General features: G+C 53.2%; 1 protein-coding gene across 3 annotated transcripts in view; it reads left to right on the plus strand.

The window, feature by feature from the left end:
* The window catches only part of ZBTB7A (zinc finger and BTB domain containing 7A), a 20,724-nt gene that overhangs the window by 848 nt on the left and 3,393 nt on the right, over nucleotides 1-16,483 (plus strand). The window contains exons 1-3 of one of the 3 annotated variants that reach the window (XM_010562274.1): nucleotides 3,250-3,337; nucleotides 3,506-3,740; nucleotides 13,899-15,103. In XM_010562274.1, the coding sequence (XP_010560576.1) occupies nucleotides 13,914-15,103 (1,190 nt within the window). In that variant the 5' untranslated portion in view covers nucleotides 3,250-3,337; nucleotides 3,506-3,740; nucleotides 13,899-13,913. Of the gene's footprint in view, nucleotides 1-109; nucleotides 854-3,249; nucleotides 3,338-3,505; nucleotides 3,741-13,898; nucleotides 15,104-16,483 lie in introns of those variants that run through there. The other 2 variants (XM_010562271.1, XM_010562272.1) reach the window with 2 other exon arrangements.

The following is a 16,483-nucleotide window of genomic DNA, read 5'->3' on the forward strand; positions in this document are numbered from 1 at the left end:
GCCCACCCCTTCCTTATCTCCCCCCGGCCGGCTCCGCACCCACCCCCGTGTGCTGAGCGGGGAGAGGGCGGTCGGGCAGCCGGCGGCGGTTCGCAGTGATAATCCCCCCCCCACCCCTCCTCCTCCTCCTCCTCGGTGGCTGGGGCCCTGAAAGCCGTCGGCTGGGCCCTGCGTAGAGAGGGCTGCCCTGGAAGAGGATAAGCCTCTCTCCCCCGCCGCTGGACCTGCGCAGCAGCAAAGGCCGACGAGTTGGCTGCAGAGGTTGACATGGGGGGCAGCATCCCTCGCTCGTAGCGAAGGGGAGGCCTCTCCGCTTGGCCAGGGTTGTGACGCTTCCTTGTCTTCGCTGTCCCCCATCTCGAGGTTCTTGAGTTTGGGGCGGTGGGTCGGGAATCGAGCTCGCCCTTCGGGTACCCAAAGCTCCCGTGCTGAGCACCCCGAGATAGAGCCGAAGGTTACTGCCAGCTTCCCCAGGAGCGCTGCGTTTGTGAGCCTGATGGCAGGAGACAAAGTCACGGGCAGATTGCTTCGGTGACCGTGGTCTGAAAGCGGAGGCAAGCTGGTTGCTGACTGAGGAAAGGGCTTCGTTGCTTGCGTTGGGTCGATAGTGCGGGAAAAGCCCTCGGACCTGCACATCGACTGGGACTCCTGGCACCTGGGGCTTCCTCTTGCCAGAACTTTTAAATCCCGGTGTTCCCATGTTGAAAGCAACAGTTCCTGTCATGCACCCACAACCGATGTGACTGCTTGTGCCTTGTCTGGCTCTCCCATGTGCTCAGTTCCTGGAGACCCTCTTACTTGCAGGGCAGCAGGAGGCTGGGCAGCAAAGTTTCTCTCGGCTCAAGGACTCTTGGTAAGAGTTTGGTGCTGGTCCGAGTTCAAGATTAGCCGTGTTCCCTGTGCTGTTAATTGTCTTGGCTATCGAAACCCTAACTTATTATATAAGTACGTTATAGACACGGGTAGAGAAGGTCTCTGCCTGGAAGAATTTACAGCCTAATGAGGGTTGAAGTTGTGTGCAGTGGAGCTAAAAGGTCATCCCGTCATTTTAAAAAGTGTTGGTTGTTTTTTTGGTTTGGTTTTTTTTTTTTAAGGAAATGTTTTATTTCTGAATGTTTCTGCTGGTCCTGGTTGGAAATTGCAGTATGTGGGCACTTCTGGAGGCCAATCAGGAAGAGACGGGCTGGCTTAATTCTGATGGTGTGCTGGAGATGTTGTATTTAAACAACTTTTAAAAGGGGAAGGAAAAAAAAAAAAGAGAGACAGAGAGAAACTGAGCAGTTTATTAGAGAGGAGCCATTCTTGTTTAATATTCATTCTGGCCCCTGTTTAGGCTTGTTCTGGTGAAAGAGGGAGTGAAGAGGCGCAACCCAAACATGGGTGAGATGGTGGGATTTTTCCACCAAGCCTTAATTGCGTTAGTAACTCAGGGGAGGGTTTTGCAAGGCATGAGCTCTTAATAAATTTGGTGGTGAATGAAAGTAGTTCTTCATTTTCTGCTGATCTGCAACTCTTTATTTTTTGCTCTTTATTTTTTGCTCATATATGCATCTTGTCGCTTTGTGGTAGCGGGTCCGATGATGATCTTTAGCTGTATTGTGGGCTTAATAAGAAGCTCTGCTTTGTAGAGGTGCTGGGCCAGCCGCGGCTGGGTGGAATTAATTTTGGCATGGTGAATGCGGTGGGTTCGCTTTGTGTTTTGTGACTTTTAAAGCAGAATTGAAAATTACAGTTGTTTTCCCGGCGTGAGAATCTGGATGTCGGCATGGGACGCAAATCAGGGAAGAAATTTATGCTTATATCGAGGTGCTGCGATAGTTTGGTTGCACTGCCTGTCTTACTCAAGACCTCATTTGGCAGATAAAGTGCTACCTGAGTGCTGGGTTTTAACTCTGTAGAATCGAGTCCCCTGCAGGTGTCCAACCTAAAAACTGGGGGCGGGGGGGAGGCTGTGAAATTCCTGGTCTGCACTTGAGACGGAGCCTAAATGCTTGAGAACTGTGGCTTAATCTTGATTAAAACTGACACTTCAGGATTTTTTTCCCAGTCTCAGGATGCTGCATTTATTGAAAGAGAAGACTTCTGTGGCAAACAATTAAAATCCTACTGGTTATCTTGCATAGTCAAAGCAATAAATAGTTGCTCTTAACTATGCTCTCAACCAGCCTTAACCTCAAATTTGAAGAGACTGGTTTCAATCTGTAATTAAAAGCCTTTTGACGAGCAAAACTCGGGGAAAGGGAGAAAGACAGTGAGTCTCTAGGATGAAGAGAAGCATTTGCACCCAATCTCATGACCCTTTGATCCAAACTGGCACATGTTTGTGTTCCCGATTGGTGTTAGCCATGTGTCTGTCCCGATACCTGTGCCTGGAGCATCCCGCTGGTCCTAGAGGAGCTCTGGTAGGACGTCAGAGCGGGAGTAAACGAGGTCAGACAGGCGTCGGGATCCTCCGTGAGTATCCAGGGACAATTGTTTCTCGCCCAGCTCCCTGGCCGTATCGTCTTCCCTCCGCGCATAGTTTCAGTTTCCCTGCCTCCCCGGTGTCATTGCTGGCTCCTGTAGCAGAGTCCGGACGTGACTTCCACAGTGCAAACGGTGCAAAAGTCGTTCTGTGCCTCGAATCGCGGTGGGGCTCCTTCCCCACCCCCGGACACCCAGCCGTCTGAGGGACTTGTAAATCTTCCTGCAGGATCTCGGGCAGCAGCTCCAGGCTGCAGGTGGAAGGAAACTATAGGGATCAGCGTCCTCTCTTAATGTGACAAGGTGCGAGAAACTGGAAACTGGTGCGAGCTGCCCCGTGGCTGCAGGTGGGAGCCAAGGCCACGTCGGTGAGATGAGCCGCAGATCCCCTGGCAATCAGCGGCTTTCCGACGCCGTTGCTTCGCCGACCCCTTAAAAAATGCGTACAGCCGGACTGTCAGGAGCACAGTCTCCCTGACGACAGCCTTGCTGTCTCAAATACTTTTTGCCGATCTCCTCGAAGCTGTGCATGGATCCGTGTGCCCTTCCGGGGTGCCAGGGCTCGGGCAGAAACACACGGCGCAGGCGCTTGCTGGGTGATTTCTTTGCCTGTGAAGGGTTACCACCTTCGGGACCCTTTTCCTCCCGCTTTCCACCCCTGTGGTTCCGTAATGCCTATCTGAAACTGTGTGAGATCCTCTCCCTGCTGCGGGAAGGACTGCTGCCCTGCTTTTTTTTAAGAGCAGGGGATGCTCCCAAGTGTCCCAGCGCTGTGTTTTAACTCCCTCTTGCCTGCTCTTAAACTGCAGTTGTGTGCCCTGTTTCCTTCCTGGTTCGTGCACCTACTTATTTCCCACCGGCAAACTGGAAACCAGTAAGTAGATTTTTTCTTTTTTTTTCTTTTTTTTTTTTTTTTTTTTTTTTTTTTTTTTTTTTTGTTTGCTTGAGTGCCTACCCGACACGGAGCTGGGCAAGTATTGAAGGTAGGCTTGTAGCTACAGGTTGCTGCTCTCTAGTTACTCGGAGCCTCTTGCCCCAACAGGCAGAGTACATGCGGTACCGGTTCAGCGTTCCCTCCCTTCATCCCCGTGCTGCCCAGTCGTGCGCCGAGGAGGGAAGGAAAAGAGCTTCATGGCAGGACAGCATTGCCGGGGATGAAGCGCGTGGCATGCTTGCTCTCAGGATTCGCTTTTGCACGTCGCGTGGAGTCAAGAACGGCGAGACGAGCTGTCTGTTTATCCACAAACTAGGAATTACATAAGGGACTGCCCTGCCTGGTATGCTCTGCTTTGTCAGTAAACTCCAATCTTTTTTTTTTTTTTTTTTTTTTTTTTTCCCCTTTTTTCCCCCCTTCCTGGTGTGGAAAAGGCAACCCGTCTTCGAGGTGCCATTTGAAGCAATTAGGTTAATGCTATACCTCCAACATCGAACGAGGAAGGCAGTAGGAGCAGGGCAGGAAACGTCAGGCTTCTCAGAGGGGGAGTACGCGGAGGCTGAGAGGGGGAACCTGTGACATGGCTGCGGGATGGGAGAGGGACGGGTTGATTTTTGGGGCTCGAGGGGGAGCTGGGCTGGAGAACCGGGTGTGCAGGGAGCAGGTCAGGAAACAGGCGAGCGCTGGGGGGGGTGCTGCAGGAATGGGGGGATTTGGGATTTGAGCCATTCTTATGGTTCTCTCAGTTTAGGAGAAGGAGAGAAGCTGCGACAGGGGAAGGGGATGTGGTGCAAGGGGGGCAGATGCTGTCAACCTTTCTTGGGGGAAAATGCTGATGGTGACTTGGGGGGATTTTGGCCAGAGTGGGGAGTGCTGGCTCTGGACTCTTGCTGGTCTGTGGTTGTGCCTGGTCTCTGAAGGGGAGGAGGGTATAAAAATATGACCCGCAGAAGCTCTAGTTTTCATCCAGTCTTGAGCAGCTGGGACATGCCGGTGGTCCCGCAGCCCCCGCTCAGCCCTCATGCTTTGCCGAGCAGTGGGTTAACACTGGCGGTGGCTTCACTTCTTCGTGATGAGTCTTCAGTCGCTCCTTTTGGTGAAGGGGCCAAATGTTGCCTTTCTGAAATGCTGGCAGCTTATTTCTGCGTGGATCTCGGTGCCTCCAGGCTTATGAGGCTTTCGAGCTGAAAAAGAAACCTTCCTCTTCCATACACACTGTGCTCCTAGGCAAGGGCTGCTCCTTTAGCCAGGATTGAAACACAGAGTTTGATGTTGTGTGGGGTTTTTTTTTTTCCCCTTTGCGTGTAACTTCTCCTAAATACTTTAGAAAGCCTCAGAACTAGGGGCTGAATAGCAAGGGCTTGGTGTTCTGCAGGATCTCCTGAAAACCCCGCTGTGGTTTTGCAGGGAGCTGCTCTGTTGCTGTACGGCAACAGCGGAGCTATGTGGGAGAAAACCCGTCGGAGGGCTGCGGCAACAGGCGTGTGGGCACACTTGGGCTTGGCTTTTGAAGAGTTTGTTTCAGCAGCAAAACAAGCAGCTTCCATTAACGCAAGGGTGGCCGGCCTTCCTGTCCCCGTAAACCATGCTTGGACATTTTCAGCAGGCTCAGTGCTGTGTGCGTAGGCTGCAGTGGCTTAGCTGAGGAGAAGAGGGAGGCCTGGGAACAACTCGCGCGCAGCCTTGCTGGAGTGAAGGTGGGTTTGCAGTAGGGTCTGAGGGTCGCTGGGCAGCTCTCAGCCTCCTCGTTGGATGGCGGTGGCTCATTTCTTCTCAGTGCAGAGAAATTTGTGCTGCCCAGAGGCAGTCCCAGCATGAAGACCTCTTGTGATGGAACTTGGGACCATCATGTTGAGAAACGCTGAGGCAGAGCAATGGTGCTGGTGATGGGCGGCTTCTGGCACAAAAGTAAACCCATGCATGCACCGAAGTTCAAGGGACACGCGCTGGCTTTGGGTCTGTGACTACACGAGCTTGAACCAAGGCACATTCCTCCTGGATTAAATATGGTCTCTGATGACGAAGGAGAAAATTGTCAAGGAGGTCTGGGTGGAGTAACCAGTTCAAGCTAACCTTGCAACATAAGAGAAGTTTTAGTACGTCCTGGTTGTTGCTGTCAGCGGGGAAGAGGGCCGTGTGTTGATCCGGCACAGGACGGTTTTGGAGGGGTGGCAGGATGGGGAGGCTCTGCGTCACGGCTGCCTCTTTCAGATGTGCCGTAACAGGTCTGGTGGAGGTTGGGCCACGGTGCTTCATGTGACGTGGCAGGCGGGAGCAGACCACTGCCGTCTATTGGGGTCTAAGTTGACTTCTGGTTTTTGCCAGTAGTCGATGCTGCAGCAGAAACCGAACTTCCCTGTGCGCTGTGCGAGGCTGTGCTGTGCCCTGGAAGGAAATCCCTTCCCAGTTACAGACATCGGTAGGGATCCGCAGCGTTGCAGAGCGTGACATTTGGTCATCCCTTGTCTGTTTTCTTAATTGCGGAAGTTAGCTACCAGCGTCTTTAGAGATGGAGCCACGCTGTGTCTCCTCTGGGCGGTGAATGCCATTAGGTTTACGTGAAAGCCATAGACCTTGTCCTGGGAGATGCAGAGTGCTTCTCCCCCCCGCCCCCGCCAAGCACTAGGGACATGTCGGGAATGGGCCCTGTGCACTGCTGCAGGTGACTTTCCCTTTGCTGGTTTTGGTTTCGTTCTCCTAGTCAGCAGTAGTAATGCTCTCTGTGTTGTGGTTGTGCTTAGAGGTCAGAGTTTGAATCAAAATGCGGAGCCTGAATGGGGGAGGCAAGGAGGGAAACAGGGATGGGATTGCTGAAGGGTCGGTTGGTTGGTCAGACCCTGGATTTGGTGTTAAAGCTGGTAGTTGTGAGCCCTTTCCTCAGCGACACTTGTCTTTCCGCTGTCCATGCAACTAGAAAAAAGCCACATCTGGCATGTCCTTTCTCTTCTGGACCAACATGTAAAAAAGCACTTAAATTCAAGCAGTTTTGGAAAATGAAGAGCAACAAGCACTTTTCTTCCTGGTATGCTCCGTAGCAGTGTCCCTAATGATTTCCTTTAGTGTGATGAGGAATCCCAGACCTCTAGCATCTCGTTAACAGCACCAGAGACCAGCTCCACCCGGGTAGTCATTATCTCTCTGCTCTGTTGTGGTCACACCATCTCTTCTGCTGCTTGCTTTGCAACCCAGTGCTGCCAGAGGACTTCAGGAGCCTGGTTCCAGTTGCTCTTGCTCTGGTTCTGGCTTGGCACGAGCGGTCACTGTTACACCACCAAAGTGTCGGTGAAGTTCTCCTTCACTTCTTCCCACTGCTGACATAGTGGTAAGGGCAGGGAGGGGGGCAGTTTTGAACACTGAGAAGATTATAAATGGGTTGAGGTGTAAAATTTAAATGGGTTTCTTGGGGATACCTTCAATCAGCTGCCACGGTTCGCCCGAGGTAGCAGAGAGATTGCTGAGTTACCCCCAAAACCTGTCTGTCCAGGAGCTGCTAGGCAATGTGTCACCTTGATGAGAGGCTTGGTGGTCATCCCTTCATAGCCCGGTTCAATACCTGAGCTGAAACACTGCTGTAACGTGGGCTTGGGACTTCTTCATCCAAATTCTTCAATGCAGCTCTTCCAGCCTAATTTAGATTCTCTGCCAAATATATCAGACCTACGCAGGCTCCTCTGAATGAGCACAGGATGCAGCCGTTCCTGAGCGAGGAAATGGCTGCTGGTGTCTGGGGGGAGGGCTGTCCTTGCTCCACCGGCTCTGCAGATCTGCCCCTTTTGGCCAGCCCAAGGAGAGGAAAGCACCATGGCAAAGGCAACTCTTGGCACCGCCCCTACCTCTGAGGTGCTCTGCTGTGGAAGGGGATTGTTATTATTATTTTTTTTTAATATGAAGGAAAATCAAGGTTCTTTATTACTTGTGGTCGTTAAAGTTCCCATGATGCTCATTGAGGGTCCGAGGGGCGTTCAATTCCAGCGCTCCGTCCAAACTTCAATGGGAGCAATTACCAGATATTCTTCCTACCAGAGTTCCCTTGGCAGCCGTAGCAGGATGTGGGATTCTCCTTTCCTGTCTGAACTTCTGTGCTGCTAAAGCGTTGTGCGTCCTGCCCCAGATACTGTTGTTTCTGTGGCGTATTAGGTGTTTCTTCCCTGTTGATATATGGCTCGTAAAGTTCTTTGGCTCTTCTAAGATGGGGGATGTGGCGTTGATCCGTGCTGAAGGATCGGCGTTGATGTATCTGCAGGCTTTTGGGTGGCTTTCCTTTCACCTTGGGCAGCTGCTTGGTATGAAACAGTCCTAGAACAAGGGTTGACTCTGTGCTGGAGCTTCCTATGCTGCCCAGGCATATATTTCTAGACAGTAGGGAGAGGCAAACCTCCCTGGCAGGTCAGACCTGGCAGCGGCAAGGAAAACCCCAGCTGTTTTGCTTACCTGATAGTGGTGCGAGTTCATCGAGTTGGACTGAAATGAGGGGTGGTTGCTGTAACTGAGGAGCTTGGGCTACCTTCTCGGATATTGTCATAGCACCTCGGTTGTTTTTCCACTTCACGTTAAATTTGAGACATTGAAGCAGGATGCTTGGAAAGCTCTGATCTTTGGAAGGATCAGAACAAAACAACCACCCTGCTTTGAGGAACCAATGGAGTGGTAGTTTGGTCTGGTTGTGTGATCAGGAGCCCAGTGCCTGTTTGGGAGCCAACTGAATCCTCATGATGTGGTCAGTCTTGTTCCTTAGATGAGCCTTCATGTGAATTCAGCGATTAGAGCTGCAGTAACAGAGACCTGTATTGAGAGCTGGGGCAGAGGCACTGGGGGATAAGATGCTTCCCAGAGTCAGTGCCTTCAGATGGGGATTTGTAGGGGGCTGGAGGGGATGCCCGTTTGCAGAAAACAGAGCCATATTGTCCACAAAGAGGCCACAGATATTTGCAGGGTGCTTGTTCTGCTCTGATCTCTTCACTTCAATGGCTGCATGATCTTGGTCATGCCATATGTGTCCTCTGGTGTTTTACCCCAGATGCGATGTCCAGTCAAGATACAAGAAAGCTTGAATTCACTTTTTGCTGTTGATGGCTCAATTACCTGCTAAACACAAAAAAATTCTTCCCATTGCGTTATCAAAATCTAGAGTTTTTAAAAAAAAAAAAGTCGGCGTGCTTTTATTTTATCTTAATTTTTTCATACAGTGCAGTTTGCTCCTGTTGATGTGCAGGGTCTTCCTCTCAAGAACATGCATCTGTTTTGCAGGTCCACATAATTCGGATAGTTTGGCACTAAACTGCCGACAGCGCATTCCTTCTAGAGAGCAGTTGAATTTTAATAGCACCATAGAGTGGTTGAAATAGTGACTTCTCCCAAGCAGGCAAAACGCCCTCCTTCATTTCCTCCTGCCTACCATCTTCCCACCTTTTTGGCTTTATGCTGCTGCGTGCTAGGTGTGTTTCCCGAGGCCTCTGCATAGTTTAGGGTGGATCCTGGGCAGAGGGAGACCTGCTTGGGCTTGTCCTTGGGATGTTGCAGAGCTTGGTGTCAGCAGAGATGATGGCTCATGCTCCAAATGGCCGGAGAGCTGCGTTTTATCTCAAGGGATCCAGGCTTGCAGATGTGTCCATGCAGCTGGAAGAAGGAAGGGGGGAACTGGGATGATTGCTCCCTAAATATAAAGCGAAGAGACAAGGACTTACATTGTGTGACCTATAATTGGGGTGAGCTATTCATAGGGAAAAAATGCCCGTTTCTCCAGTTGGTGGTGAGTGAGGGCTAGGATAATGTTTGGGCCTTGGGCAGCAAACCACTGACTTTTTTTTGTTGTTTTTTGTTTTTTATAGCAACATTATTTTAATAATTCTTTTCTACCACACAGCAGCGCTGCTGCAAAGTCTGCCCTGACACTGTCATGTGCATTTCCTCTAAGAAACTGGGCTTAGCAACCTGTGATCTCCATTCCTTTGGTACCTTGAGCTTCAAGAGGCCAAATAACCACGTGCTGTAGCCCAAAACACAGTTGTTCCCAGGAAACCTTGCATTGTGGATCGTAGCAGTGCCCTAAAGCCATTTCGCCTCGTGCTCGGTGGAAAAGGCGATGATAATTTTCCCTTTCTGCCCCGAGCAGGTGCGTAGTGTTGCTCAAGCTTCTCATCTGTGCTGCTGGAGTGGGTGGCAACTCTGTGGGAGAGGAGAGCCCTGCCTTTGTAAAGCGATTTGGGATCTTTTCCGGATGAAGAGCACATTGAAAACATTCGCTGTTACCCAGCTAACCAGATGTGACTTAGCTCTTACACCTGATACCTGTGTATTTCAGAGGTGTAAGCTGCTCAGGTTCCTCTGTTCACCCAGCTAAATTTTAAAGAAATGCAGAGAAGCAAAAGGGGAAAAAAAAACCAACAACAAAAAAAACCCCAAACAACCCACTGAGGTTATGTGGAAAACTAGTAATTAAGCAGTGTTTCGTCAGCACTTTTGGTTGTGATCCCATCTTAATGTGGTCGTCTCATTTGAATGTAAATGTTAAATTCCAGAACTCCTGTAGGAAAGCGATTGGGTGACATCCTGCTGGACTCAGAGGTGAGTAAAGTGCAAGCTCAGGGGTTTCGTTTAACACTCTGTTCTGCTCTTTTGCAGTTCGTCTGGTAGGTCTGAAAGGAGCGAGTTGATAACTTGAGCTTAAGAAAATACCCTTTTAGTGTTGAGGAGCAGCATCAAACTACAGTCGGCCTCAGTGCAAAACCAGTTGGAGGTGGAACAGCTGAGATTGCCGCGAGCAGCGTCTCGGGGAGGCGGAGGGCTTCCCTCGCTCGCAGCATTCAGCAGCACTTCTTGCACACAAAAAAATTACATTTTTCCGGCCTGGAATCGGGCTGCAGTTGTGTCGGGCTGACCTGGGGAGCCGGGGATAGCCGAAGATTGGTTGCGTTGGTATTTTGGAAATGCAGAGCAGGCTCAGCACGAATGAAAGCAGAGTTAGCTGAGTAGTTAGGGACGCATGTCATGTTATGCCAGGTTTGTAAATAAGGTTTGTAAATAAATTTGAGAGCGCTGGTATTGTTGTACACTCTCTTTCAAATGGACTGTATTTTAAGTTGATGGTGCTCCCTCAGCTGCTACAAGTTGTATTTCCTAACTTCTCATACGCAGCCACTTTGGGGTGAAATGTGGCATCTTTGCAACCCTGCAGAGACACGCAGTCTGGGACAACAAGTGTGTAACGCCTTTTCGGCGGTCGGAGGGTGTAGAGAGAGAAAAGAGCTGCCTGGGAAATTTAGGTCAGTAGTTGAAGCTCCCCCTTGGTGGCCCATTCAGACCTTATTCTTGCCAAGGAGGGGACTAGCTGGCGGTCATGCCAGCGGCTTTTGTCACTTGTCACCTGGCTGTCGGGACCTTTCTAAGTGGATTTCACCCATCCTGCCGCTGTGGGGTTGCACCCTGTGCCTGCTCCTACTGCATGCAGGTGGTGGGGTTTGTTGGTTGTTTTTCTTTTTTTTTTTTTTTTCCAAACCTGTAAAGGTGGAAAGCTCTGTCTCTTGTTACTAATCCCCAGGCTTTAATACTATGGCTGTTCAGCCCCCTGAAAAGGGAAAAGGGAAAAGGGTGTGATTTTTAAGGCCGTGTGAGTCTCTGGCCATGGCTCGAGCATCCGGGTGCCGAAGCCGTTCCTGGGGGGCTCAGGGCAGCCCATTTGCCCCTCGACGTTCTCGGCCGCCGCAGATGAGGGACACAAAGGGCGTGTTGTGCGAGGAGAATGAGTTGCGAAGTTGTACAACTTTCCATGCCAGCCCTCGGCAGTCTCATGACCCTGCAGCCGTTCCCACACTGTCCGGCTGATTGTCCCGGCCCCCTGGCCAGAGGGGGGGTGACCTTGCCTGCACGGCCTGACTTGCTCCCCCAGGCCCCCTCGGTCCCCAGAGCCGGGCACCGCAGCCGACAAAGCCCGGTTCTGTGGGTGACGAAGCTTGGCTGCCCAGAAGACTATTGCCTGAAGCTTCAAAATGCTTCACGCAGCTCAAATTCTCATTAGAGGGAGGGGGGAAAAAGCTTTGTAAAGCATCTAATTTAGAGGGGAAGCGGGGGGAGAAGGCTCTGATGTCGTTGGGGGGGTGGGCACAGGGGTATCAGACAGGCTTTTCTGGGGAGCGGAGTGCCATGGTGGCTCAGATCAGGGGCTTTTGGGCAACTCTGGGGCTGCCCTGGTGGGAATGGGGCAAGCGATGCTGAGGCAGCGGAGGCTTCCCCTGTTGTAGCCCAGCTTCTTGGGAAGACTGGTGGGGGGGGGATGTCCCTCAGATCCCCTGCGGATGCAGAGATGTGGTGACCTTGCCCAAGGTCACACCTGAAGCCAGTGCCCGAGTTTGGAGGAGTGCTGCCTTTCCTGGTCCCCATGCTGCGCTTAGCCATCAAACAGCCTTTTCCTCCCTAGCAAGGACTTTTTATTTAAAAAAAACCCCTGTGAAATAATGGCTCTGAGTTCAAATCCTGCCACTGTAGGAGCCTAGGAGGTTGCTCTGGGCGTCTTGGGAAGCTGCCTTGCTTCGGCGCTTGGTCTTGGTGGCAGGACTTGCACCAGCAACCCCGCGCATCCAGCCTGGCTCCTCTGGTTCTTCCTTCCCAGCCTGACCCCTCTCCATCACTTTGGCATGGTGAGCTTAAGGCTGGTTTATGCATTACTGTTGTTTAATATTGAGGTGTTTGCTTCAGATTGGTGTTTCATAGGCTCAGAACTTCCTCAGAACTGCCTTCTCCTATGTTTTCTTTGTACAAAACAAGAAGGTGCAGAAATTCCTTGGGTTTTTTTTTTTCCCTTCAATTAATGAAGCTTTTTAAAAATCAGAAAATAGGGAGAACTACTGAGAAATCTGCTAGCAAGCCCAAAATGGGGGTGGGTGCGTATGTCGGGAAGCGAGCGTTGTTTTGCAACCTGGTTGCTAGCTCCCCGTGCTATAACACGGTGCTGGGAGTTGCTTCCTGTGTAATTACTTCTGTTCTGGATGTGCTCCTGAGTCATCCATCCCCCCCCGCCCCCCGTTGCGTGGGGCAGGCCACTTCCCTCTGTGCCTCAGTTTCCCCATCTGTAAACTGGGGACTTTGATACTTACACTTGTGCCAAGCGGTTTTGCGAACGAAATTATTTGTGTGTGGATACGCTGCGGGTTGTGTTAGCCCCTAAGGATCCAGCGCTTGCTGGGGGTGGGTGTGGAAATACATTGATTTATAGGCAGACAGCATCTCTGTGGCAAGGAGTAGAGGGGTTTGCGGCTTGAGACAGAGAGGAGGGAAATATTATTCCCAGTTTGGGGGATCAGAAGGCAGGGCCTGGGAGAATTCAGGGGCTTGTTCAGAGCAGGCAGCGTGGTGAAGCTGGGCAGGTTTTGCTCTTGCCTGCATTTGACCCTGGTGCCCCTCTCCCAGCGATGGGGAATCCCTTCCCAACAGAGGTGAGCCAGCACCGGGCTGCTCGGTTCACTCTGGCTTTTCAGCCTTTGAAGAGAGGGTGTATTTAAAGTCAAGTGGATCTGTTTCTGCCGTGCTAGCGCATCAGGAGTGACTTATTTATCTTTTCCCAAACAAACCCTCGGCATTGGAAAGAACTGCTGCTTCTGCTGAAAAGCCTTTCTGAGATGCGAGGGGCTGGTGCCAGGTCTGCTGCCGGCGCTTCATGAGACCGGTCTCCTTTCCTCTCCGGCCACTGCAGAGGCTTATGTTCCTGGGGAAGGTGCAGCGGGTGCCTTGGGTTTAAGTGTTTAAGCTCGGCTGTTTGTAAAACGCCCTTAGCAGCAGGCTGGGGTGGTTGGTGCTCCCCTGTTCTTGCACACCGGTGCCCTTGAGCGCTGAGCTCGCTGCTGTGCCCTTTCCAAAGGATGCTCCCTGCCAGCACCCTGCTCGCATCTGTCTGAGAGCAGCTGCAGACCCCGGGAGCCCAGGGACAAGCGATGGGAACGATTTTCCCAACGATTACGTGATTGTATCAGGACTTTGGCTGGGCAGAGCAAGTCTGAATGAGCAGGGGACATTTCCAGTAGAAGCGGTGGGATTGGGAAATACTCCCAGAGGTGGACCGGGGTCCACTGGTGAGGGACGAGCCACTGTAGCCCAATGCTGGGCACGCCTGCCAGCTTGGTCCAGATGCTGTCTTGCTGTATTAACCCTGGCCCTTGCCAAGGCTTGCTAGCTCTGGCCCAGATCCGTGCTAATTCAGCTGTTCTCCCAGACTCTATCTTGAGAGCACCTGGGCTGTGTTTCTCCTCCTCCTTCCCAGAGTGAAGGTAAGCACGGGTCTGCCCTTGCCTGCTGATGGAGGCACGTCTTAGATGCTGGGCAGGACGGCAGACTCGACGGTGATGTGGAGAGGTGCAGAGGACGTGCCAGCCGATAGCCAGTGCTTGTTGCAGAGCACGCTGGCATCGGCGGACAGCTACCTGCTCTGCGTTGGGAGTTTGCCCGTGCGTTGTGATGCCTCCAAGCAGCCAAGGCCCCTGTGACTCATTGCGCTTTCCTTCTTCTCTCGTAGCCTTTTGCATCGAAGATGGCGGGTGGCGTGGACGGCCCCATAGGGATCCCGTTCCCTGATCACAGCAGCGACATCCTCAGCAGTCTGAATGAGCAGAGAAACAACGGGCTGTTGTGCGACGTGATCATCTTGGTGGAAGGCCAGGAGTTCCCCACCCACCGCTCCGTCCTGGCGGCGTGCAGCCAGTACTTCAAGAAGCTCTTCACCTCAGGGTTAGTGGTGGACCAGCAAAACGTGTATGAGATAGACTTTGTGAGTGCGGACGCCTTGTCGGCTCTGCTGGAGTTCGCTTACACCGCGACCCTTACTGTCAGCACTTCAAATGTCAATGACATCCTCAATGCCGCCACACTGCTGGAGATCCCGGCGGTAAGGGATGTTTGCACGGATCTCCTGGACAGGAAGATTCTGGCCAAAAATGACCAGATGGATACAGTAGATCAAATTGATCAAAGGAACCATCTCAGAGCAAAAGAGTACCTGGAGTTCTTCCAGAGCAACCCCGTCAATGGCCACCAAGGCAGCTTTCCGTGGACCAACCCAGAGTTGAGAGACCTTCAGAGACTGAACTTCCGAGGCCAAGAGGAGGAGGAGGAGCCGGACTGCAATGGCATAGAATTCTACTCGCAAGCCCCCCTAAACGAAAGACCAAAGCCAAATGACTGTGATCCTGACAGCAATTCAGCCATGTGGCTGGACAGGGAGGAGGAGGAGGCGGCTCCTGGCTCCTTGTTTTCACCTTCTCAGAATGGACATTACAGCGGCCGTGGCCTGCCCACACCGGGAGAAGAGGAGGGGACCCCGGGGGGGCCTCTGGACCAGCAGGAAGCCGGTGACTCCCCCAGCTTCGTTCCTGCTGGAGCGGAGACGGAGGATGATGTGAGGGAGGTGGATGGCTTGGCTGCTAGCGCCCTGCTGCAGCAAATGATGAGTTCCGTGGGGAGACAGCAGCTCGGGGAGGATGACCGAAAAGATGACGATGGGGTCATGGATTATTACTTGAAATATTTCGGCAGTTCGAACGAGGGCGACGTCTATCCGTCCTGGTCCCAGAAGGTGGAGAAGAAGATCAGGGCAAAAGCATTCCAAAAGTGCCCCATCTGCGAGAAGGTGATCCAGGGGGCTGGCAAGCTGCCGCGCCACATCCGCACCCACACCGGGGAGAAGCCCTACGAGTGCAACATCTGCAAAGTCCGATTCACCAGGTAAGGAGCGGGCGGATGCTGGAGGAGAGGGAACTGTCACACAAAACCGGCTCTTGGCTTTCCCCGGGGGCTATCGTGGGGCTGGTCTTGTGCGATTTTATCTTGCCTGCTCGGCTAATTTCCATCTTAACAGGTGAGTTGGATATGAAGGCCAGAGTTTTCCAGAGAGGTGAGCGATTTGGGTGTCTGACTCTTGAGATATCTCAAGGGGCCTGTCTTGATAGCCAGTGCCACACCGTCCCAGTGTCCTGAATTGCTGAGCTCTGCTGGAAACCTGGCCAGACCCAGGCTTCTGCAGAGGCCAAATAACATGGTTGATGAAACGGAGCTGCAGCCCTTGGTGTTCCCATAGTGGCTGAGGAGCCCAGGGTTGAGGCGAGAGTCGGAGAGTTGTTTAGAAATGGCTCCGTGGGGTGACTGAAGTGCCGGCGGCTGGTCATCGGGTTGGGAAGAGGCTGACACACACACACCCCCCGCCATCGCTCGTGTCCTCTCACAGCAAACCACGGTGGGCTGAGCGATGGCCGCCCCGAACAACGCACAAACCCCGGTGCCTTGATTCAGCTCCCCGGGGGCGTTCGCCTCAGCACTGTTTCTAATCAGGGTTCCTCTGCTCCTTCCCTCCGCCACGGGAACGCTGAAGAAAGGGGATATTGTTTGGATTCCTCCGGTTCACTCGAGTCCACGCGTCGCAGCACCGCCTCCTCTCTCTGGTCTCTGCGGCTCTGATGGCTGAGCCGGGGAGGGGGTCTCAGCCCGGTCTCCCCCCGGCCCTGCTGAGGGACCGCGTGGGCTGCCTGGCAGAGGAGCCAGATTGCCTGCCCTGCCTGCTCTCTGCCTGCCGAAATATTCCCAGCTTCGCGAGCGCCGACTGCTTCGCTGCCAGGGCTTGGCCCTTCCTGAGAGCGTCTCCCCTTGGAGGAGGGGGTCCACGGATCTGCTCCCCGCCACGGGCAACCCCTGGACGTGGCAGGTGGCTCCAGCATGAAGCCGATGGAGCTGGGACGTGGGCAGGAGGCCGTGTCCTGCCCCACGGCGCTGCCGGCCCCCTCCCCATGGCCGTGGCCGCACCCAGCCCCACGTTGGATAGCTGAGGAATGCAGATAATGGCGGGGGCAGCATGCCAGCCCTCTGCCGCTCCCCCAGCACCCGGCCCTGCGCGGCTGGGCCCTGCCACGCGGCACCTCCTTCCTTGTGCTGGATCTGCCCCGCGTGTGCCGGGGACCTCTGGGTGCCATGCGGAATCTGGCTGCCGCACCGGAGCGGTGCAAAGTCCTCCCATGGCCAGGAGCCGGAGGATGCGGAAACGCCGCGGGGTCCCTGGCAGACGGCGGCGCTGGGGGGGGGGGGGGGGGGGGGGGGGGGAGGGGGGGGGGGGGG

This window comes from Haliaeetus leucocephalus, unplaced genomic scaffold, assembly GCF_000737465.1.
Source record: "Haliaeetus leucocephalus isolate CR32 unplaced genomic scaffold, Haliaeetus_leucocephalus-4.0 Scaffold157, whole genome shotgun sequence".
Classification (NCBI taxonomy): Eukaryota; Metazoa; Chordata; class Aves; order Accipitriformes; family Accipitridae; genus Haliaeetus; species Haliaeetus leucocephalus.